This window comes from Prenolepis imparis, unplaced genomic scaffold (genome assembly GCF_030444845.1).
Source record: "Prenolepis imparis isolate NDT839.2.m4 unplaced genomic scaffold, iyPreImpa1.0 SCAF_6, whole genome shotgun sequence".
Classification (NCBI taxonomy): domain Eukaryota; kingdom Metazoa; phylum Arthropoda; class Insecta; order Hymenoptera; family Formicidae; genus Prenolepis; species Prenolepis imparis.
In genome coordinates, this window is record NW_028141164.1 from 15,874,121 (window position 1) to 15,900,290 (window position 26,170).

The window sequence follows — 26,170 nt, forward strand, 5'->3', positions numbered from 1 at the left end:
ATTTTAAACATAATAATTATATACTTTCACAAAAATTTTATTAGATTATACCCAATTTCACAAAAATTTTTTCAGATTATGTATTATATTATATTTTTTGATGATTGGTGCTCAATAATACCGGAAGTTTGGCTAAATTTCGGAGATAAAACATTTTTATGGCCTCCTAAAGAAATTAATGTTACAAAGGCAATTACAAAAAATATTCAACCAAAAACTAATTGGATTAGGCGCATTTATCGACGAATCACGGGACCATATGGTAATTATAAACAATTATATTACAAAATAGATGTTTAAAACATTTATCTTAATTATAAAATATATTCATTATTTTTTATAGAAACATATGGAATAGCTAGAAAAATGGAAAAAGAAGCAATTTACATTTCCACTTCGGAAGAAGGACAATTAAAAACGTTAAATTGTTCAGAAAAAAATTTACAAAAAAGAATTGTAAAAAGGCCTCTTTTTTATGATGAATTGGACGAATTTAGCGAAAATGGTACATTAAATTCTTTTACTAAATTCTTTAGTAGAAGTTAACATTTCTATTAATAATATAACTATATATTTTACAGAACATGCAAGAAAAAAACCAAATCGTATACCATCGCCTCCTTCCACATATGTCCCAACTTCCTCTGATGAATGTAAACAATACAGCAATAGAAAAGTGGACAGTACGTATATTTCTTCTTTACTTGTAGTGACTTCTTTAACCTGAAACAATAAATAATATATTATTTAAAGTTAAGAAAAAAATATTTTAAATATAAAAATACATTCATATTTCAAATTAATGACAGCAATTAATTTTGTATGAAAACAAATGTTTATAGTTGTATAAAACTTTCATATATAATTAAATTTATTATCTCTATTTTAAATAATTTTTGTTTATTTAAATTTTTAATTTTTTTAAATTGTAAATTCTAAATAATTTATATTTTAAATAATCTTTCTTTTATTTGTAATTTTTATAGAATACTTACCAAAAAGTATTAATGATGTGGCATCCTCTTCTAACGTGCGAGCATCTAATAGTGATCATACTCCAAAGGGTCGAAATGGTATGGATCTTTGTTATTCATTTTTATATCTGTAACAATAAATAATAATGTAATTAAACATGATACTTTTTATTTTTTTATTTGTAAATTCTAAATAATTTATATTTTAAATAATCTTTCTTTTATTTGTAATTTTTATAGAATACTTACCAAAAAGTATTAATGATGTGGCATCCTCTTCTAACGTGCGAGCATCTAATAGTGATCATACTCCAAAAGGTCGAAATGGTATGGATCTTTGTTATTCATTTTTATATCTGTAACAATAAATAATAATGTAATTAAACATGATACTTTTTATTTTTTTATTTGTAAATTCTAAATAATTTATATTTTAAATAATCTTTCTTTTATTTGTAATTTTTATAGAATACTTACCAAAAAGTATTAATGATGTGGCATCCTCTTCTAACGTGCGAGCATCTAATAGTGATCATACTCCAAAAGGTCGAAATGGTATGGATCTTTGTTATTCATTTTTATATCTGTAACAATAAATAATAATGTAATTAAACATGATACTTTTTATTTTTTTATTTGTAAATTCTAAATAATTTATATTTTAAATAATCTTTCTTTTATTTGTAATTTTTATAGAATACTTACCAAAAAGTATTAATGATGTGGCATCCTCTTCTAACGTGCGAACATCTAATAGTGATCATACTCCAAAAGGTCGAAATGGTATGGATCTTTGTTATTCATTTTTATATCTGTAACAATAAATAATAATGTAATTAAACATGATACTTTTTATTTTTTTATTTGTAAATTCTAAATAATTTATATTTTAAATAATCTTTCTTTTATTTGTAATTTTTATAGAATACTTACCAAAAAGTATTAATGATGTGGCATCATCTTCTAACGTGCGAGCATCTAATGGTAACCATATTCCAAAGGGTCGAAATGGTATATGTATAATATGGATCTTTGTTATTCATTTTTATATCTGTAACAAAAAAATAATGTAATTAAAAAATTATAAAAATATTAACTCTGATTTTATATATAAATAAACACAAAATTTAATAAATTAACATTTCTAATGGAATATATTACAGAAAATATGAAGAGTATGAAATTGTTTCCTTCAATTTGTGAGGAAGAGGAATTTTATGGTATAATATACAATATTTTTCATTTATAACATTATATATATATATATATATATATATATATACAGAGTGTCGAGTAGTTCACAAATCAAAATATATTATATAAAAGTTCTCAAAAGACAAAGTAAAAAAATTTATTACGATTTTTGAATCCAAGTAATAGTTTTAAAAATATAAGTATTTACAACAGGCCAATCAAACTCTATAGTATAACTTCGTCCCTAAGTTATATGTATGACAGTATTAGTGACTGAGAGATAAACGACTATTTAACCATAGAGTTTGATTGGCTAATTTTAAACACTTATATTTTAAACTGTTGCTTGGGTTAAAAAAACATAATAACATTTTTTATTATGTTTTTGTAGAACTCATAACATTTTGATTTTTGAATTTTATTGCAAATTACGGAAAACCCAGCACATATATATCCAAGTAGCAAACAAATGAAAGAATATATTGTATTTCAGATATTTCGGATAGTGAATATACATCACAAAATGATGTTAATGACGTCAATGTTCTTATTAAGGAAATAAATGACAATGTTCATGATATCATTAATGATCGTGTTAATGATAATGATGTTAATGATGATAATGATATTATTAATAATGATAATGATGTTAATGATGTCAATTATACCAGTGATTCTAATGATGTTAATGTCAATAATACTAATGTCAATGATTCTATTGATGGTCATGACGTCAATGATGAAACACATGATAAGTGCCACACTTGTTGCGGTATGTATTTTGTTACTTCACTTTCATTTATATATTGCATCAAGTATAAAATATAAAGATGCTGATACATCATTTATGTTGCATATTCTTAAATCTTTTGAAATTCTGTTTAAAATTCTTTATAATCCTGTTTTAAAATAAAAATAATAAAAATATATATAGAATCCGACAAAAGAAGGTCTAATGAGAGTTAGGCATGGAAATACAGCACAATCTTGTTGTTGGAAATCTTCTTTATTTAAATTTGAATGTTTCAGTTCTTCTTTTTAACTATCTTTAGTGCAACGGATAACAAAAAATTCTTCGCATTCTGAACTACCTCATCGTTCAAACTTCTTCGATGAATCTTCTATTAATTTATTTAAAAAGATTAATGTAATGCGAGATAATTATATAATGTAATATGAAAATGATATATAAATATAATAGAAAAATTTATTTGGTATTTTTTTCCAAATTTTTCTATTATATTCATATCATTTTCATATTACATATTATATATAATTATTTCAATTTGCCTTAATCTTTTTAAATAGAGGATTTACCGAAGAAGTTTCGACATTGTAGTTCAAAACGCGAAGAATTTTTGTTACCTATTGTCAGTGTTTGCTGTTATCTAAATAAAATTATATAGATAATTATCTAGATAAAATTTTGGCGTCATCTTATTTTTATATATATAATAAAAATATGTATTATCTATATCTGCATCTTAGATGATAAAAAGTGCTATCTTCACTAAATTATCTAGAATAATGTTCAGATAATTTGGTTTAGAGTCATAGCACATAAAAATACTTAAGTAGTAGAACTTCAGCAGTAAGCGATAAAAAACTTATAAATAAAAGTATGAATATATTTATATATCACTTTTATAATTTACATTTTTTAATTTACATTTACATATTTTCATCTCATCTTTATCTAGCTAATTTTAAAATCATCTAAGCACAACACTGCCTACTGTGCCGAAGATGGTCCAAAAGAACAGGGACTGAAACATTCAAATTTAAATAAAGAAGATTTCTAACAAGATTGTGCCTTATTTTCGCGCCTGGCTCTCATTAGCCCTTCTTTTGTCGGATTCTATATTTGTATATCAGTCTTTTTCTTGATTACTATAAGAATATATTGTAAAATATACTAATATTTTTGTTTTCTATTTCATAGAAGCATGTCGCGCAACACAAAAAACAATTATAAAAGCATGGCGTAGAACAGAGAAAAAATTAGATTTTTTGATCAATTTAATAGAAAATAAGAATGCGGCACGTACTATAATAGAACATGACGCAAGATTATTACCTGCTTTTCCGCTAGAGACTCTAGAAGATTTCTTTAAATTTGAAGAGGACCTCCAGCAAGATAGAGAAATAAGAAAACAGTTTGTAAGTTTGTTAATTTGTCTTCTTGCTTTAAAATTTGAGTTCTGACAATTAACATTCCAAAATTTTGTTCAGAATTTGCAGAAATACACACACGGCACACGCGGTACACGGCACATGGCACACGGCACATGAACCCACGGGCACAATTGCGCACTTTTTCTTCTTCTTCATACTTCATAGACATATTAAAAGATAGACTGCTTATGAGGCAGTAAAGTCACTAGATATATAGTGACTTTAATGAGGCAGTAGCCGGGAACATCCTCTCCTGGGGATCGATCATGTAACTTTTCTTTAGAGTGAAAACGTGAAAAGTGAAAAATTTTGCTTTGTTCCGCCAATCACGCATTGGTTTCCATAGTGAAATTGTTCACTTTTCACGTTTTCGCTCTAAAGAAAAGTTACATGATCGACCCCCTGAGGGAAAAAGATAGCATGAAGTTACTTGGGTTTCTGTCTTCTTCTAGTGAACGTGACTTAAGCCTAGTCTACAATAGAGTCGTAAGGTCGTAAACGTAAGAAATTGACCAATCACAGTCGATTATTCTCCTCGAATTCAACTGTGATTGGTCAATTTCTTACGTTTACGACCTTACGACTCTATTGTAGACTAGTCCTTAGGGTGCCGTCACATGGGGCGTAACTTGCGTAAGCGTAACCAGCGGATCGCCAATCACCGAGTTATTCCGATAGAGCCCTTCGTCGAGCTCTATCGGAATAACTCGGTGATTGGCGATCCGCTGGTTACGCTTACGCGATTTCTTAAGGCTTAGAGCTTAAATCACCTATTGTGGACCCACTGTTATAGAGCCGTGGCACTTAAATATCTGTTTTTTGTTGCAGAAAAATAAAATTGCAAGAATTGGAGGCAAAACATATGCGACAAAAACAAGAAATATATTGAAATATATTATAAATGATAATGTCGCCAAAAAAGTAACATGGACTGGAATGAAACAGTCAACTGGCATAAAAGAGACTGCATTTGCCAATATTATTATAGGTAATTAAAAATAAAATATATATATAAAAATAATAAATATAAATAATTTACAAATAAAAGTCAGAAAATAATAATTAACAGTAAATTTTTAGTTGCTCTTTCTTTGAATTTCAATTTGTTTTCTTATTTTAATTTTTAATATATATAAACAATATTATTATACATTTTATTATATTTAAATCTTAATAATTAATAAATTTTAATAATTATCTTTTTAAAATTTTAATAACATATTTTATAATATATAAATAAGTGTTATTAAAATATATATATATATAGGCCCGCATTCAAAACGCGCTTTTAAAGATATGTTAGCGCGTTGTTTGCTCGATACTGCACTGTTATTGGTTAACAACGCGCTAACATCTTTAAAAGCGCGTTCTGAATACGGGCCATTAAGTATAACAATTAAATAATATATTTTTTTAATTATTTCAGATTATGTTACTAGTTCTACGGAGCAATGCAGTCTGTACCAAGTACAGAAGGTAATTCAAGAATGGCTAAGACATGCGGGAGATAGAATATCGTATTTGTCAAATAAATAAAAAAATTTCATTTTTTAATATTTTTATGTGAAATGTATGTGATTATAAAAATAAAAAATATATATTTTGTGTTCAATAAAAATAATTTTTATTTTTAATTATAAAATAATAACGTATATGTATATTAGAATCGTAATAATAAAGACGTCTTTAAGACATAAATTTTTGATATTTTTAAGACGTCTTTAAGACATAAATTTTTGATATGTTTAAGACGTATTTAAGACGTATTTAAGACGTATTTAAAACGTATTTGAGATGTTCTTAAGAACGTCTTAAAGACATCTCAAATATGTCAAAAATGTAAGTTCCAAAGATGTCTATAAAATAATGTCTTAAAGACGTTTTTAAGACATGTCTTAAAGACGTCGAAAATCGACGCATAAGACAGCTTAAAGACGTATAAAAGATGTCTTTCTGACGATTTCGTAAGACGTCTTAAAAATTTTAAGACGTCTTTAAGACGTCTTTAAGACGACATAATGTTGTCTGGGATGTAACAAAGTAGAAACAATATATTCATCATTATTTTTTTCTGATTTTTGAGTTGAAGAGAATGACCCTGACCAACTTGGCATACTGTAGCACTTCGCAGTTATATAATTTATGCTGATTAATAAATGTAAGTCTTCTGATAACTCTTTGCATTTATATACTCCGACAGTTGAAGACTGAATTGGTAATTCGTAAAAATTTGTAACATTTTAAAAAGTTTGTACTACAAAGAAAACATCTTCATTTATAGTCAAAATATTTTTAATTTTGCAAATAGATTTATCCTGGATCTTGCAAAAACTATTGCAATCATCTATTGCAAAATTAAATTTATTTGACTGATAATTTTTGTATTGTATGAAATTGGTATTATCAATACAATCTGGAATAATACCATTTGTGTGTATTGCTGAAAGGCGATGATTCTCAGAATGACATTGAGGTACATGTTGTATATAATTTTTTTTCTCGTAATCGATTTGCGAATTGCTCAAGTGGACGTGGATGATTTCTAATATATTATTTTCATAAACGAATGCTGAACAATTTTCTAAATATCCTAATTCCTTTACGTCATCAACTAAATGTTGTAATCCATGAACATTGTAACTTACAAAGCTCGCTGTATAAAGATATTCCGCATGTTTCACAAACATTTGTAGGCATTTCTCAGCCGTTTCTAATTGCCTTCTCGAACATTTAATTGATGTGACTATTCTCATGGCTACATTAAGTAATAGCAAATGAAAATAAAATTCTTCAGATAAAATTCCGAACGAAATAATTGGTGCTGCATATAAAAGAAAATGTCTTAACTCAGTTGCTTTGAATTTAGAGAATTTCGCGAGAGATCTAGGACGACGAGCAAATTCGTTTGGGCAAAACTTGTTTAACTCTACATATCGTGAAGACATTTCATTAAGCGTTGAGGTACGTAGTTTCCCTGCATATCGAAATTTGCCATCATACCACGCACTTAATAGTCTCATAGTAACACCAAGGTATACCAGATGCATAATTTCAAAAGGCATCCTTGTGACAATCGGTATTCCAAGATCTTCTAATGGACTTTTTCCTTTTTGATGATTCTCATTCACACAAGATATATATTGTTCATTTGTTCGCTTTTCATGATTGATGCCCAAGTAAACCGTTCGATTCTCATGTCGGAACCCATTAACTTTGCATTTAGAACATGAACTATTGGAATTGTGTCCATAATGATTTAAAACTAAAGCTCTCGCCGGAGCGTCGGCAACAAAATCTTTAAACACTATAGGAATACGACGATTCCGTATTAGTATTCCTCCTAGTCTATTAGTTTCTTTCACCTCATCAAGAAGATTTTCAAAAAAGCTATATACATCGCAAGGTTTTTCAAGTCCTTTGTATACATCTATAATCACCGGCTTGAAATTAGGAATATTAATGAATATATTGTAAAGGCCAATATTGCATAGGATTGTTTCTACTCAATGATAAACCGTCAGTGTTAAGTTCTATTTCTAGAACAGGCGGAATTTCATCTGTAGCGTAAAACGAAAGATGCTTTTCTAATTGTTTTACAAAACCAATATGCCAATATACACCTGAGCCAATCGGTACAAAGTTAATGCGACCACGGCTTGTTTTTAATAGAGTTCTGCTATCTTTTGGTAAATTCCGAAAACATTTATGCGTACGAAGTACTTTTAAAATTGCTTTAGTCTGAACATGATTTATATTCATGTCCAGGCAGCATTGTTGTAAAAGGTTTTGAAAGTTTTGAAAACAATTAATTTCGACATGATTTTGTGAATCTTCGTGTACTATTTCTTCTACTACATTATCATGAGCACTTGGCATTTCTGATGAAAAGTCTAAAGACGTTTCTTCAAAGTAAGTGGTAGAAGCTAATTTCTCTTTAGTTTCACTACTTTCCAAATTTCTACAAGTCACATGAGAACGATTTTTTTCAGATGAATAAGTTAAGGAATTATTACTATTTTAACCTTGTAAGTGTGTTTTATCTACAGAAAGATGGAATCCTCTACGAATGCGTAATCGATTATATTGTTGACGACTTGATAAATTCTGGAAAGCCTTGCGAGTCGTCCAATTCATCATGTTTCCTTTCATATTCAATTAAGATTTTTCAATTTAATTTCACTCAGGTGCAGCACTGTCAAAAAAGAGAAATTAAGACAAAGTAAAAAACGTAATGAGGCTAAGTCCAATCATTGACATCTTAAAAATTCGAATAGAAAAAGCTACAATTTTATTTAACAATGTATAAATAAGTTAACAATGAACGATAAATAAAGCAAAAGTGGTCACATTTTGAGCTGAATTTCAAATTGAATCTCTACGGCGGTTCACAAAATAATTGTAAAACAAAGTACGTAATTATATTGATATATTATATATTGATATCGTGGTAGTGTAAAAACCTCCAGCTTCAATTTTGTGAAATAAGTGCAAATTTTTTTTTATATTACGCAAGAGTTATCAAAAAACAACTTATAAAAAATATGCCAACAGTTGTAAAAGTTACATATTGAAAATTCATTAATAATTGTATAAAAATCTGTCAATGCATATAAGAGGCTGCTTATTTATCTGTATTAATATAAAAGTTAATATTAATACCACACATTAGACTTATACCTATTATATATTTGTGTATCATTATTACTTCTCTAATAAAATTGTCTTATATATAGTTGTAACGCACACAAAAAGCTTTATGTTACTAATCGCAGTATTCATTATTAAAAAATGAAACTTCATAGATATTCATACATATATATATACTGGAAATTATAATAATTGCATATGAAAATCTGTCAATGCAATGTATATGCTGCTTTTGATATATATAATTTATATATTTCTATGGAATAAACTTTCTTTGTAATATTGAATAATAAGAAATAATACTGTACATACACTTAACCTTATATTAATACCAATCAATGAAGTTTATAATAATACTGACATTCCAGCATGTATTCTTGACAAAGATATAACACTATTTGGCAATAATTTAACAACGACACCAATTTGATAGTTATTATGACTGTGTATCAAAAAGGATTATATGAAATCCTATAGGTTATGTGTGCAACCATAAAAAATGCTATTTAATGAAGAGAAATAATACTTACCAGGAGTTATGATTTCCAACAAATTCAAAGCTTGAATATGACGAACTATACACCGACGATTCCACAATATATTATTTAACAACACCACACCGTTGTTACTGATTGTTGTCCCTATTCGATCGAGAATATCACGCCGCGGGGGAATTCCCGTAGCTAAGCAAACATAAGAAGGGAACAAAAACGCCATATTGGTGTGGCCTACCGAAGCGCGAGATTTAAAATAGCAGTAAAAATTGTTGTTTTTGTCGTTCAGATCCCAGTGACAGAAATGCGAAAAGAACGTGCAAGCATCTGTCCGACAGAAAAACAACAGCCGAATGCGCTAAATTTTACAAACATATTTGCAGCTAATAACAAAAGCCTTCGTCATAAGCTTTGTCAAATGCTTGCACGTTCCTTTCGCATTTCTGTCACTGGAATCTGTATGGCAAGAAGAACAATTTAAGCGACATACACTTATGAAATTTTGCTGCCAATATGTTTGAAGAGTCTAGTCACTCAACCGCTATTTTTCTGACAGACAGATGCTTGCACATTCTTTTCGCGTTTCTGCCGCTCGGATTTGTACTCAAAACTCGGCATTTTAAGTGACAAAAATTTTGTTACTCTGCTGCAAATGTGCGTGAAGAGTCTAAAGGGTGCTTTCCACGATGCTACTTTTATTCGTTTTGAGCAAGCTTCTTAATTCGTCAGCGAATTCGCTGATAAAAACTTCTTCTAGACGCTCGTTTTTTATTCGCTAGCGTCTAAAATTTTGAATTTGCGGCGTCTAATATTCGCTGTGTCTGTCTGCGCTAAAATTGAACATATCCAACTTTAACGCTCTCGTCAAGCGAATAACTGGGCGACTTTAGCAGCAGCGTCAAAAAACGCTCCGTGTAAAGATGGTAGCGAATGAATAAACAGGCGAGTAGCGAATAATTCGGCATCCTGCGCATGTGCTAGATGGCCAACTGACATTTTATTATCCAGGAGACGTACATACATGCGTGTGTTTGGTACAATAATATTTTCTTATTATTTGTGGAATTTTGTTCTCTTTCATTTTTGCGTCCAAAATGCACCAAAAATTACCAAGATTGAAAAATAACGAAATATGTACGTTTCTGGAGATTTTGGAAAATTATCCAATTATTTGGAATATAAAATTAAAAGAATATTCGAACAAACCGCATGTTTTCCGTCGATAGCGCCTGCGCAGTTAGGAAAGTTCCATCGTGTCTCAAATCCTTTTATTATGTGATTCCATTCTTGTGGTGTAGATGGTGACTGAAAAAAACAATGCAAATTAATAAAAATTTTTTTTTAAATATCTAACAAAATATCTTATTTATTGACAGAATGAAGACCGTGGTGATTCAATAAAAGAGAGTCAAGAAGAATCTTTTGAAGAATTTGAAAATAATGACAGTGAACTGACCCAGCACGTGGAAACTCCTGAGGATAAGAGTAAAGACAATGTCGTAGATGAAACAACAAACAATATCGCATACAATATAAATACAAAAATAATGTATATACAAAATAATATATACAAAATAATGCGTAAACAATAATATACAGTAATATAATATAAATACAAAAATAATATTATATAAAATTTCTTAATATTATATATTTATTTATTTATTATTATTATTTATTATTTATTTATTATTATTTATTAACAATTTATTTATTTATTTATTATTATTATTTATTTATTATTTATTATCATTATTATTTATTTTTTTCCTCTTTTGTCCCAGTAAATATTTCCAACAAAATTAGTCTCATTTACCTTTAACTTTTCAGCAGCCGCTTCGGAAACTAAATTCTTGCGTTTCAAATGTTTAACTAATCCTTTTAATGTTGTGATGCGAGCAATCATTCTTGTACGATATTTCTGTAAAGTTCTTATTTTTCTTTTTTGTTGTTCAATAGTACGTTTTACTAGAGCTAGAGCCCTTCGAGCCCTCCTGGGTGAACTTAGATGTGGTGATTTAATATCACCAACATAACGAGGTTCCCGTAGTCTTTTAGCCTTTTTAGGTGTTTCAAAAATTGAGCACTGTGCATCTTCATCTCTCAATGATTGAGATCCAGTCTTCGAAGATATTTTGCAGTTTGATGATTGGAATCCAGTCTTCGGAGATATTTGGCAGTTCGATGACTGCGTGCTTTCAATATGTGGTACTTGATCACTGTTAACTTTCATAGAAGTATCTAGAAGAACAACAAAAAAGAAAAATAAGAACTTTATAGAAATATCGTACAAGAATGATTGCTCGCATCACAACATTAAAAGAATTAATGAAATATTTGAAACGCAATCATCATTGATTAGTTTTTTTCGATTTATTTCAATCGAACAAATATAAAGTCAATCATCATTCATTATTATTATCTTTTGCTGTTACATCGCAATCTCTAATTAGACTGTCCGTAACAATATATTTCTTTTTTGTGCTGCTATGAACTTCGCTAGTCGACGAATCTAATTGTTGAAGCATTCTTCTTTTCTTCATATAAATTGGTAACGAATTGGGCTTTATAGATGAACCCCTAGCTCTCTTTATGATATCTTCGTCTCGAAAATGATTTGCACACAGTTTGGTGACAGAATTAAGAACGTGTTCACTTATTCCACAAAATGCTAACCATTTACAGCGAACACTCTCTTTTTTTGGAAATCTATTAACAAAAAAAGTAATTACTTTAATAACTTTAAAAAATATTAAAATATTTTGATAAAAAAAAAATGTTTTGATCGAAGATAACTGTTAAAAACGGTCTACAATATTTTATAAAAAAATCATTTAAAAGCTTATGAAATTCTGCGTCGATTAAACTGTATTAATTTTTTTTTGCTGCGTTAGATGCTAAAGTATCACTCTCGCTTGACGGCTGAGTTCGATATTATGAAGTAAATATACATTTTCTCTTGTCACTCCTGAATCAGTAGAAATTTTTTAATTTAATTAATATGGCGCAAATTTTGATTATAATGTGTAAATTATTTTAGATTTCTCTTTAAACTATTTTACCTTCGGCAGTAAATTGAAAATGAGAAAGAAAATTGCACAAAAGTAAAAAAAAAAATATTTTATTCTTTCTAACGTGATACTGTAGCATCTAACGCAACACAATAAAATTTAATACTAATTAATTTAAGTTTATTTAGTAAGTAGAACGCAGAATTTTATAGGCTTTTAAATGATTTTTTAATGTTTTATATATATAGTATATTATATTAAAATATTGTATAATATATATTGTTATAGCTCGAACTATAACCAGTAGTTATTAGAAATTAGAATTTACTGAATATCTTTATAGAATACTGTAAAACATTTTTGCTTATAAAAGAGCGCTCTCGACAAACGCTCGTCGCGTGAAAACACTAACGCAGCGAGACACGCGCGAAGTACCGGAAACCGCGAGATGCAAGCGAAGACCTGCGACTTCAACCTGCTTCGCTTGCAGTTAGAACAAAAACGCGTGAATATTACTAACCAATCAGAGACCTGTTTCCAAGGGCCTCTCCCGAAAGAAATCCAAGAAACAAAGAGGATATAGGACGGAGAGCCCGCCCGCGAAGGCAGTCTCGAATAAAACTCCTAAACATCAAGACGGAGTCGCTAATAAGAATCCGGAACATCAGGACGAGACTCACTAATAAAAATCTGAATCATTAAGAAGAATTACTAATAAACGCTCGCTAGCCAAACCTCGAATGTTACGCGAATATTTAATTAAAGAAATAACGAGAAATAAAGTGAAACCAAATTTAATCAGAAATAAAAGTGTATTTTAAGAGAAAGAAAAGAGTACAACACTCCTAACTTCCTACGAAGTCCTGCACGACCCGAGGATCCTCATCCTTAATTCGACGCAACCCCAGTGCCTTGCTCGAGGCACACAACAATTTGGTGGCAGCGGTGGGATCGCGCCGACGGACCGCCAGGACCAGCAGGAACCTGAAGACCTGAAAAACAATACAACCGTATTAGAAAAATCAGGCACGTCGAAATAATCGACGGACAACACAGAAAGCAGCATACTAAAAATTAAGACCCGCAATACACACATACACAACGTGTGGAAGCAGGCACGTCAGTTAGAAAAACAGCTGACGGAAATAAGCAGTAGCCACAGTGCAGTGAGAGAGAAGGACGGACAACGCAAGCAATACGAAGAGCGATAAGCAAGCAGCTGAGCATCGAGTAGGATCGCCAACGTCCCAAGGACAACGCCGACCTGCGACAATCTCACGGACAACGCGTCATCACGGAGCGACGACCTGCCGTGTCAAGCACGAGCATCGAGCCGCCAGCCGTTATCAGCCCACGAGCGATCGAGTTGCATTAGCAGCAGCCAAGCCGTACCGAGCGATAAAGAGCGTAACGATGCGAACCGTAATACTGTAAGTCCGATCCTTATAATATTTCTGCGTGAAAGTCGGAAGGACACGAAACCTCCCGGCAACCGATATTAAACAAGTCGTGGATACATAGCGATTCCGCGAAGTGAGCGATTCAAGCGTTACCATTAACTTTAGAAAGACTCGAGCGAGTTCGTGAAAATTAGAGAGCGAATACTCAAACAGAAGCGAAGTTGAATTACCCGCGAACGTCACCGTTAAACGCAAGTTCCCTTTCGATAGCCTTGACGAAAGCGTACTAAAGGCACGAACTGACAGTAAGCGCGAAACTAACTATTATAAAAATACTCTTGTAAGGGAGAAACCCCTCTAGCGTCGAGAAATAAGCCCGAAGTTACTCAATGTCGGAACGACCTAAAAAACGCGTCTCATTTAAGCCACGATTCTGGAGCGGACCAGCTCAACTTAATCGTAGATTCGGTTCCGTAACAAGTAGCCGAGGACGTGACATTCGCGATAACGTACGCACAAATTTAAATAGACGTTACTCGGACGCTAGCTCATCAGAATCAGGTGCCGAACCTATCGAGGAAAACGTACGTCCTTCTAATATAGACGAAAGAAGACGTCCCTCGGATCGCGCGTCTTCCGAGCGAATTTCGGTTAGGAGAAACTATTCCCCCGTATCAGTCGACGATAGCGTTTTAGGCACGCAAAGCGAGGACGACATGAGACGAAACCCTCCGACGCGGAATGCCCCCCCTGAAGATGTCGACAGGGAAATCGAACACTTACGATCAATAATCGACGGTAATGCCGCCGCGTGTTATGCAGACGCTGGACGTCCAGTATCCGATCCGAATAACACCCTACTCACTGAGCTCATACAAGAAATCCGGGAATTGAGAACAGAAGTAGATTCCTTACGCGACCAAATAAACGATCGCCCTGCAAATATGAGAGAAGTACGACAGACGCGATACGGGTACCGCCCCGAGGGAAACTGATACACGGATCGCCGCGAAACATACAACGACGACCCCAACGCAACGTACACGTACAGAAGATCCGAAAATGATATCAGGAACCGACGCAGCATCTCTTCGCGATATTTAACCTTGAAAGAAGCAAGGACAATGATCCCAGACTTCGACGGAACTTTGCAACAGAAGCTTCAAAAGTTTTTAAACGCGTGCACATATGCCATGCAGAACATAAATCCCGCGGACGAAGAGTCATTAATTCAAGCAATATTATATACAAAATTAGACGGAAAGGCCATGCAAGATTTTGAAACGCATGATATCCAAACGTACGAAGAACTCAAACAACAATTAGAAGAATGTTACCAAACAAAACAGAGCACGACGCATCTACAATTAGAATTCAACTCGTTAAAACAAAAAACGAACGAAAACGCGCATGATTTCGGCCAACGCGTCGACCTATTGGCCATGAAGTTATACAATTCCATGATTGAAGGGAAAGACCACCCCTCCATGTTTAAACGCGCTATTCACCAAACAATCAAACACCAAGCATTGATTAACTTCCAAATCGGGCTCCGAAGCGACCTCAAAATTCTCGTTCGAGCGCAACGATATACGACACTGCAGGAAGCGATAACCGGCGCGGGCGAAGAAGAAAAACTTCTCGAAAACCCTCGGTCTCAGGACAAACATAAAGCCGAATCAAGTGACTCGCAACCAATTCCACGTACACAATGTTATAAATGCGGAAAATCGGGGCATTATGGACGCGATTGCCGCAACAGTACATACGCACTCCCCAAACCGGACAAGCCCCCTCGCGCAAATACCGTAGAGAAATTCTGCAATTATTGCAAAAAACCCGGACATAATCGCGACGAGTGTTGGACTTTAAATGGAAGGCCGGAAACAAATACACCGGACCGCGATAAGGGAACCGATAATAAAAAATCGCGAAGCATTAATAAAATTGAAAACCGTAAGAAACCGCAATCGCGAAAAAGAGATACCGAATCCGAGTATAGCAGTGACGAACAGCAAGAAGAACAGCAAGAAGAAAAGAATAAAAAGACACGCGCGATAGAATATCAGGTAACACACGTGCGACAAATGTCTCGTGGAGCAGCAAGCCTGAACTTGATAACTCTACCTATATGCGAAGTAAAGAACGGCAAAATTAACATGCTCTACGACACTGGAGCTACTGTCTCTCTAATAAAGGTCAAACATTTAAAAGGCGAAACAGAGATATATAACGACAAAATTACTTTGATTGGCATAACCGGGCATAAAGCGCGAACAATAGGAAAATTTTACGCGACTATCGACCTAGGCAGCCGAAAAATCAAACACGCGATTTATGTCGTAAAGGACGACTTCCCAATGGAATACGAAGGAATCATAGGAATGGATTTTCTACAAAAACAACAAGTCGCGTGCAATTACAAAAAATAAGAGATTCAAATAGGAAATGCCATATTAAAATTACGACCGTACAATAAAATTCAATTAAAACCGCGTAGCGAAACAATAATACAAGCGGCAACGAATAGTAATAAGATAGGCGTGATAAAGGCCGAAGAAACAGCACCGGGAATATATTTCGGACGAAGCCTGGTAAAACCAAAAAATTGTTTGTGCCCCGTCAGTATAATTAATACGACCGATGAAACGGTAGAGATTAGTACGCCGCTCGTAACCGTAGAAGACATATGTGAAGATAACGCACACAAAATATATACAATACACACGGGCGACACTCATGACTCAAACACGCGCGCCGACACCTCGCCCGTCAACGTAATTACCAAAAAAGAACTCCAACGTGAATTACATAGTAAAAAAGGGAAGAAAAGCAGTGTACATGCATGCGAATAGACTAAAACTAGTTATAGAAAACTAATACTTACTTCACCTGATAATAAAAATTGCGAACCAAAATCATTAAAGATAAAATTAACACTTAATATATTATCACAGGACACTCACACTATTAATCTGCAACGCTGCAGCATCGCTTAGAATTAACAAAGCCAAAGTACTAGATTTTAGAAATAAGAAACGATTATAATACTATAATGTAAACGGGAATTATAACTGTACGTAGCATTAGAAATAATCTTAACAAAAATAAGATAAGAAAGCGAAAAACTTCGTACCTCCGTTTTTCTTTTTTTTACGGGGGAGGAATGTTATAGCCCGAACTATAACCAGTAGTTATTAGAAATTAGAATTTACTGAATATCTTTATAGAATACTGTAAAACATTTTTGCTTATAAAAGAGCGCTCTCGACAAACGCTCGTCGCGTGAAAACGCTAACGCAGCGAGACACGCGCGAAGCACCGGAAACCGCGAGATGCAAGCGAAGACCTGCGACTTCAACCTGCTTCGCTTGCAGTTAGAACAAAAACGCGTGAATATTACTAACCAATCAGAGACCTGTTTCCAAGGGCCTCTCCCGAAAGAAATCCAAGAAACAAAGAGGATATAGGACGGAGAGCCCGCCCGCGAAGGCAGTCTCGAATAAAACTCCTAAACATCAAGACGGAGTCGCTAATAAGAATCCGGAACATCAGGACGAGACTCACTAATAAAAATCTGTATCATTAAGAAGAATTACTAATAAACGCTCGCTAGCCAAACCTCGAATGTTACGCGAATATTTAATTAAAGAAATAACGAGAAATAAAGTGAAACCAAATTTAATCAGAAATAAAAGTGTATTTTAAGAGAAAGAAAAGAGTACAACACTCCTAACTTCCTACGAAGTCCTGCACGACCCGAGGATCCTCATCCTTAATTCGGCGCAATCCCAGTGCCTTGCTCGAGGCACACAACAATATATAAAATATTATATTTTTTAACTTTGACCAAAACCTTACCTTCATGTCATCACATAATAAACTATACAATATAAATAGACATAATATATTCATATTTACGTAAAATAGGAAGTCGATTTATCACGATTACCACAGAGAACACAATATACACAAGGCATTTTTATATAAATATAATAAATAAAACTGATATTATTTACTGATGAATATTTTAATATTTTATTCGCAGGTTTCATGAGTAGAGTCACAAAAAAAAATAAGAAATAAAGAGAAGCAAAATGGAATGACAGCTTCAAATTTCTTATTTAAAATAGATAACAACTGCACAGCAATAACAGCCGCTTAGAAACAACGCATGCGCAAAGACGATAAATAGGAATCTTTCTCGTACAGATGTTGGGGACTACTTTCAGATCAGTATTCCCTCTCCATATCTATATGCTCTAAGTTTAAAATAGGTAACAACTGCATAGCAATAACAGTTGCTTGGAAACAACATTTGCGCACAGAAGACGAATAGAAACTTATACCTTTCTCTCTCGCACATATGTTGTGAACACTATCAGACCAGTATTCTCCCTCCATATCTATATGCTCTAAGGTAATACGCCGAAAGTCATCGCATCGAAGAAAAAGACGCCGAATTTATTTTGAAAATAAATAATTTTCGTGTTTGATTTTGTAAATTGTTATAATGAATAAAGAAAATACAAATCCTGTAAGTATCTATAGCATTTAAAAATATTTTTGTAATGTTTGTAATCAAGAGACACGGTAGTGTCTCGCGCCTAGTTTGGGCGAAGCCGGCTCTCAGAAGCGAGGCACCGTGTATCTTTACGCGAATCGGACAGTTCGAGATAGTCATAGATTCGGATGCTCAATAACGGCTGAAGCGATCGAGTTTTTACTAGGTTTAATCGATAGATTGAGGTCGAATTATATAATGAAAGTGTCTTTATTTTTGCTCTACGTGCTTTGTAAGCGGAAATATAATAATGCAAAGTCTAAATATGAAAAATTTCGTTTAAGAAACGTCCACGTCATCATCGTTCACGCATACATAGTGGTATCTATCGTGCTACACGCATTATTAATCACACGTATACAACACATGCATACACGTATATCACACGTAAACAACACATGCAATAGATGCATGTAGTGGTAATCTTGTACTGTTCTCACGTTTCACAACAGACGGCATTAGTGGCGCTTCGCGATATTAGCAGCGTGCGGGGTTATGTATTAGATCTTTTGACATATGATAGGTTAAGTGTGCGGTTATCCAGGATCATAATTGATTGATAGAAGAAGAAGAAGAGATTTATAAGAATCAAGTAATTATTTCATATTTTTTATAACAATATTAACAATTATATTCTTATTCATATTTTTTATAACAATATTAACAATTATATTCTTATGAAAAAATAATAGGATGGTTACGTAACAAGAAAATAGTTATTATTATATTATTATGAAAAAAATATATCACATATAAGTAGTATATCACATATAAGTAGTATTGCATATCACATGTATGTAGTATATTGCACATCACATGTATCGTTACCATTTTATTTTACTATTTCTTTCATAATAATAACTACTTTCATGCTACGCTACCATCCTACTATTTCTTTTATAAGTACATAATTATTGATATAAAATAAGGAAGCGAATGAAAGCTAATAATAATAAATAATGTAAAGATAATAGTGCTATAAATGATATGAGCTATAATAAAGAATTTATATACATTTTTATAGCACATAGCATTCATAACATTATTATCTTTACATTATTTATTATTATTAGCTTTTATTTGCTTCCTCATTTTACATAAATAATTATATACTTATGAAAGAAATAATAAGATGGTAGCGTAGCATGAAAGTAGTTATTATTATGAAAGAAATAGTAAAATGGTAACGATACATGTGATATGCAATATACTACATACATGTGATATGCAAAATACTACTTATATGTGAGATGTACTATATTTCTTTCATAATAATTACTTTCTTGTTACGCTGCCATCCTACTATTTCTTTCATAAGTATATAATTGTTAATATAAAATAAAGAAACAGTATATTTTGTATATATGTATGTATTCTAATGATTTAAATATGTTTTACATTACAGGTACAGAATGACATTGTAACCTTTTGAAATAGTACTAGAGTTGCTCAAAAAGTAATGCCCTACATTATTTTTTTAGAATATTTATTCAACAATTTATACACAATATACATGGTAATCTCAATCAACTTCTATTTCTTTATGCCAGTACGATACATTATATGTATTTACTTGCCTTTACTGTACCAACTTTTGTCCTTTCCACGTAACCATGTTTTCACATTTGAATCACGCCCTCTTCATCTTCCAAACCGTATTTCGCGAAATGCATTTAATTAAGTGGTTCAAAAAGTTAAATATTGGAAGCTATCGCTAAACTGTATTAAACATATAATTTAAAGATCTCTGCGAAACAAGATTGGGAAGATGATGAGGGGATGATTGAAGCTGTGATGACATGGTTACGTAGAAAAAACAAGAGTTGATACAGTAAAGGCATACATATACTTGTATCGTGCTGGTATAAGGTTATAGAAGTTGATTGAGATTATATTAAAAAATAATATATATTTAAAAAGAAGAAATATCCATGTATGTTTAAAAACATTTCAAACCTGTTTAATAAATAGTTTCTGAAAAAAATGGCATTATTTGAACAACCCTAGTAAATCTAAATCATACACAAAAATGAATGATATCCCTATAAAAACTTACCTTTAAAAAAAAGGTAAAAAAGGCGCCTAGTATGGGCACGCCAGTAGTGAAAAATTACCCATTGCAAACCCATGTAGAATTGTAGTATAAAAAATTACCTATTGCAAACCCATGTAGAATCATATGAAAAATTATCCATTGCAAACCCATGTAGAATCGTACTACAAAAGTAATGATATAAAAAAAATTGCGCGCCAAGTAAAAGTAGAAACTTTTGTACCAGTGGAAAATTTAAGTTGCAAACCTATAGAGTCGTATAATGAACCAGTGAAAAATTCAAGTTGCAAACCCATGTAGAATAGTATAAAAATTAAAAAATTATTAAAATTAATACAAATAAAAAAAAATTAAAAAATTTTAATTAAAAAAACTAGGCACTGCTAAATTTCAAAATTAACTTTAGCATATTGTTTAATTTAGCAGTGTCTAGTTTTTTTAATTAAAATTTTTTAATTTTTTTTTATTTGTATTAATTTTAATAATTTTTTAATTTTTATACTATTCTACATGGGTTTGCAACTTGAATTTTTCACTGGTTCATTATACGACTCTATAGGTTTGCAACTTAAATTTTCCACTGGTACAAAAGTTTCTACTTTTACTTGGCGCGCAATTTTTTTTATATCATTACTTTTGTAGTATGATTCTACATGGGTTTGCAATGGATAATTTTTCATATGATTCTACATGGGTTTGCAATAGGTAATTTTTTATACTACAATTCTACATGGGTTTGCAATGGATAATTTTTCACTACTGGCGTGCCCATACTAGGCGCCTATTTTTACTTTTTTTTAAAGGTAAGTTTTTATAGGGATTGTATTTACATCGTGCTTCATAATAATATTCTGAGGTTAGTTATATATACGGATATATTTTATTATGAATTACAAATTATTGTGTTTATTGTTTTTTTCTCTTCTTACAGCCAATAAAGTGTGGATATTGTGGGTGGCTGATCAACAGCTTACAGCATGGCTTACCAGAACATTCGTGTTTTCAACATTATAACGAGGAAAAACAATTTTTACACATAGACGAGAATAATGTTGCATCTATTAGTAAGTATTTTAAGAACAATAATTATTTATAATAGTCAATTTAAATATAAATATATAAATATAAACTATAAATATAAAATATAAATAAAATATAAATATAATATAAATATAAAATATAAAATATAAAAAATAAATATAAATATAAGTTTTTTTTTATGTTGCAGTAAATTTTACATTTTTTTCCTTTTTGAAAACTTTTACTAATTTCTTCAAATAATTCCTTTTGTCCTTTTTTCCCTTTTTTTCCAATAATGAAGGAAATGGAAATGACGTCGAATTTGTACAAAAACGATGGAAGCAACATCGCGACAGTTATGTTAAAGCGAAAAAGAAAGAAAACGCATACGTGCCGAGTGGGTCTGGAGGTAGTGTAAGAAGTGACGAGATGACCTTTGCCCTATACAACCAGATGAAGTTCCTGGATGACATAATAGGAAAGTCATCGTAAGTATTTTTTTGTGAAGTTTTTTCCAGATAGACATCAAATATACTATCTGTTGGATGCCACTCTCTGTCTTAGCAAAGAATTCTTTCTCTTTTCCAATAAATAAAAAAGAATTGAAATGGATTGAAAAAATTCAATCCATTTCTATCCCGTTTTTGTTCACGATATTTCGTTAAAATGAATTAAAAAGAATTGAATAAACATTATCAATTCGATTCAATTCTTTTTTATTGACTTAAATATTAGACTAAAAAAAGATAAAATTTCTTACAATTATAAATTGATTTGTTAATACCACAGCACAGTAACCAGTTTACCGGTAGACATCGATGAATGTCCAATGCAACCGACAACTAGTACTGCTCAAAGAGTTTCGCTATCTCAAAGGTTATCAGATTCTACCTCGACAGATAGCTGGTTAAATGTTTCTGATACGGCAATTGATGATTCTTCTTCTTTCAAGATGCAAACATAAAAAAAAAGTCAGTTTTTATTATTTTTCAATATTCTTTGAGTGCAATTCTAATCTTTAATTTTTAAAAGACATTTTTATATTTCAGAAGCGAAAGAATACGATGATAATTCTGACATCGAAATAACAAAAGCAATTGTATCAATTATTCAAGAATCTAATAAGAATACGCCTGATGTTGTTGACGGTGTTTTCCTTCAAATAGGAAGTAGGTTACGTGCACTGCCACAACGGGAGAGGACAAAATTTGAAATAAAAATATTAACCGATCTTTTTGAATTGGAAAATTCTTTATCACTTTACTAAATAACTTTATTTTATATTATATAATATATATATATATATATATATATATATTATATACATAATATATATTACATAATATATTATAATATTACATAACATATTATAATATTATAATATATTATTATATAATATTACATAACATATATATTAAATAATAATATAATATTTAATAATATATTAATATTATAGTTTTACATGTTAAAATAATTGCATGTAATACGAAATAATAAATTTAATGTAACATATTTATTCGAAAACGCTATAAGTTGTGGAACCAGGCCTTATCATTTTTGTAGAATTAAAAATTATTTTGCATAGTTTTTTCCCATTGATAGGGTAATGCGCCATTTCCGTTAAAGAGTGCAGTGTATGCGTTTCGGACTTTGATTCCACTTTGAGATGTTCTTCCTCGATAGATTGGCAATAAGCGAAGCCCTCTTGAAATCGTTGAATAGTCACCTTCATTAGTAATATGCATATACCTATGTTGTGACTGCAGTTGTTCTTCACATTACTAATAATAAAATTGTGCAATACTACTGTTGCTTGCACAATTTTTTTCGCATTAGCAACACTTGATATTATTGGCCTTCTGTAGATTCTCCATCTCTCCGTCAATATCCCAAAAGCGCTTTCTACTACTCCTCTTGCTCGACTGATTGTGAATCTGTAATTAAACACTTTTTTTGGCATCCAGTCTGCCACTTCGTGGGTACGGCCTTATTATAAAATTCGTTAAAGGGAAGGCCTCATCTGCTAGTAACACATAAGGGAGAACTGGTCCATCAATCTCAACTGGCTTAGGGTTTGGCAACTTTATTAAAGCATTTTCGATATAATTTCCAATAAGGCTGTTCCGAAAAACTCCTCCATCACTCTGCCTGCCTTCGCCTCCGATGTCGACAATAATAAAGCGATATTTGGCATCGCTAATTGCTAGGAGATTGATACTATGATGCCCTTTATAGTTAAAATATATTGAACCGGAATTCGCGGTTGAGCCTGCAATGAAGTATATATTTGTCGATAGTATTAATATTTAATTAGTTTTTATTTTAATTTCAATAATTTCAATAATTTAATTTTTTTAAATATTATAAATTATAAATTATAAATATTATTATTATTTAATAATTTTAATTTTTTGATTTAATTTAATTTTAATTAAAAATTCTTAATGTTTAATTTATTTTGTTTTAAAAATTAATTAAACATTAGTTTTAAAAATAGAATTTAAATTTTTTTAAAAAGGGCTTTATTTAAAGCTCGAAATCCAATTCTTTCCACAAAGTAGAGCTTTCAAGCTTTAAAACCCTTTTTTTAAATTAAAATTCCCATTTTTTAGAACAAAATTACAGTTGTTTAAAATTTGCCTATTTTTTAGACAATTTTTTTTATTTCTTATTTATTTTGAAAAGTGTATTTGTAAAGTTACGTGTTTCCCGTCCATGGCTCCTATGCAGTTGGGATATTTCTAAAGCCTTTCAAAATTATCGATAACATTTTGGCAGCTATCTTCATTATTTTTTATGAAAACGGTATCTTTCAAACATTTCCAAATAATTTCGCAGGTTTCTGATATTATTTTAGAGATGGTATTATGTCCAACACGGAAGGCATACGATAATGATCGTGTACTATCTCCTGATGCCAAGTATCTAACGGTTATATGCAATCTTGTTGAGATGGAGAATCTACAGAAGGCCAATAATATCAAGTGTTGCTAATGCGAAGAAAATTGTGCAAGCAACAGTAGTATTGCACAATTTTATTATTAATAATGAAGAACAACTGCAGTCACAACATAGGTATATGCATATTATTAATGAAGGTGACTATTCAACGATTTCAAGAGGGCTTCGCTCATTGCCAATCTGTCGAGGAAAAACATCTCAAAGTGGAATCAAAGTCCGAAACGCATACACTGCATTCCTTAACGAAAATGGCGCATTACCCTATCAATTAATGGGAAAAAGCTATGCAGAATAATTTTTGATTCTAGAAAAATGATAAGACCTGGTTCCACAACTTATAGCGTTTTCGAATAAATATGTTACATTAAATTTATTATTTCGTATTACATGCAATTATTTTAACATGTAAAACTATAATATTAATATATTATTAAATATTATATTATTATTTAATATATATGTTATGTAATATTATAATATATTATGTAATATATATTATGTATAATATATATATATATAATATATATATATATATATTATATAATATAAAATAAAGTTATTTAGTAAAGTGATAAAGAATTTTCCAATTCAAAAAAATCGGTTAATATTTTTATTTCAAATTTTGTCCTCTCCCGTTGTGGCAGTGCACGTAACCTATACTTCCTATTTGAAGGAAAAAAACCGTCAACAACATCAGGCGTATTCTTAGATTCTTGAATAGTTGATACAATTGCTTTAGTTATTTCGATGTCAGAATTATCATCGTATTCTTTCGCTTCTGAAATATAAAAATGTCTATTAAAAATTAAAGATTTGAATTGCACTCAAAGAACATTGAAAAATAATAAAAACTGACTTCTTTTCTTTGATGTTTGCGTCTTGAATGAAGAAGAATCATCAATTGCCGTATCAGAAACATTTAACCAGCTATCTGTCGAGGTAGAATCTGATGACCTTTGAGGTAGCGAAACTCTTTGAGCAGTACTAGTTATCGGTTGCATTAGATTCATCGGGACATTCAGCGATGTCTACCGGTAAACTGGTTACTGTGCTGTGGTATTAACAAATCAATTTATAATTGTAAGAAATTTTATCTTTTTTCGGTCTAATATTTCAGTCAATAAAAAATAATTGAATCGGATTGATAATGTTTATTCAATTCTTTTAATTCATTTTAACGAAATATCGTGAACAAAAACGGAATAGAAATGGATTGAATTTTTTCAATTCATTTCAATTCTTTTTTATTCATTGGTGTTACGTCCTGTGGACTTCACGATTCTTTTTTTTCGGAGAAGGGAAGGCGATATTCGAAATATTGCAGATGCACAAATAAACTAAGATCAAATAGGCGAGGAAAACATACGCCGAAATAATTCAATAATAAAAGTAAAGAATCGTTACGTCCTGTGGACTCCACGATTCTTTTCTTTCGGAGAACGCAAGGCGACATTTTAAATATCACAGTCGCGCAGATAAACCGACGATCTGACAGGCGATGCAAACATATTCCGAGACAGCTTCATCGTAAAAATAAATAAATACATACAGATCAACTCACAAAATTCAAACTGTAACTTCCCAGATAGCCAAATCTGTCAAGAGCATGTATTAAAACTGTGTGCTATATATTTTTGCCAGCAATAAAACTGCAGATTTTATACAAAACTTGTTATA

The 26,170-nt window shown here is 31.3% G+C and overlaps 1 protein-coding gene across 1 annotated transcript; it reads left to right on the forward strand.

Annotated features, from left to right (window-relative positions):
- The first annotated feature begins 78 nt into the window (after window positions 1-78).
- Window positions 79-5,879, forward strand: LOC145937806 (uncharacterized). The gene is made up of 8 exons (XM_083041179.1): window positions 79-262; window positions 344-505; window positions 582-683; window positions 987-1,073; window positions 2,803-2,940; window positions 4,111-4,328; window positions 5,172-5,331; window positions 5,770-5,879. Exons 1-8 carry the CDS (start codon window positions 79-81, stop codon window positions 5,877-5,879), a joined length of 1,161 nt encoding a protein of 386 aa, XP_082897305.1.
- Window positions 5,880-26,170: the final 20,291 nt, after the last annotated feature.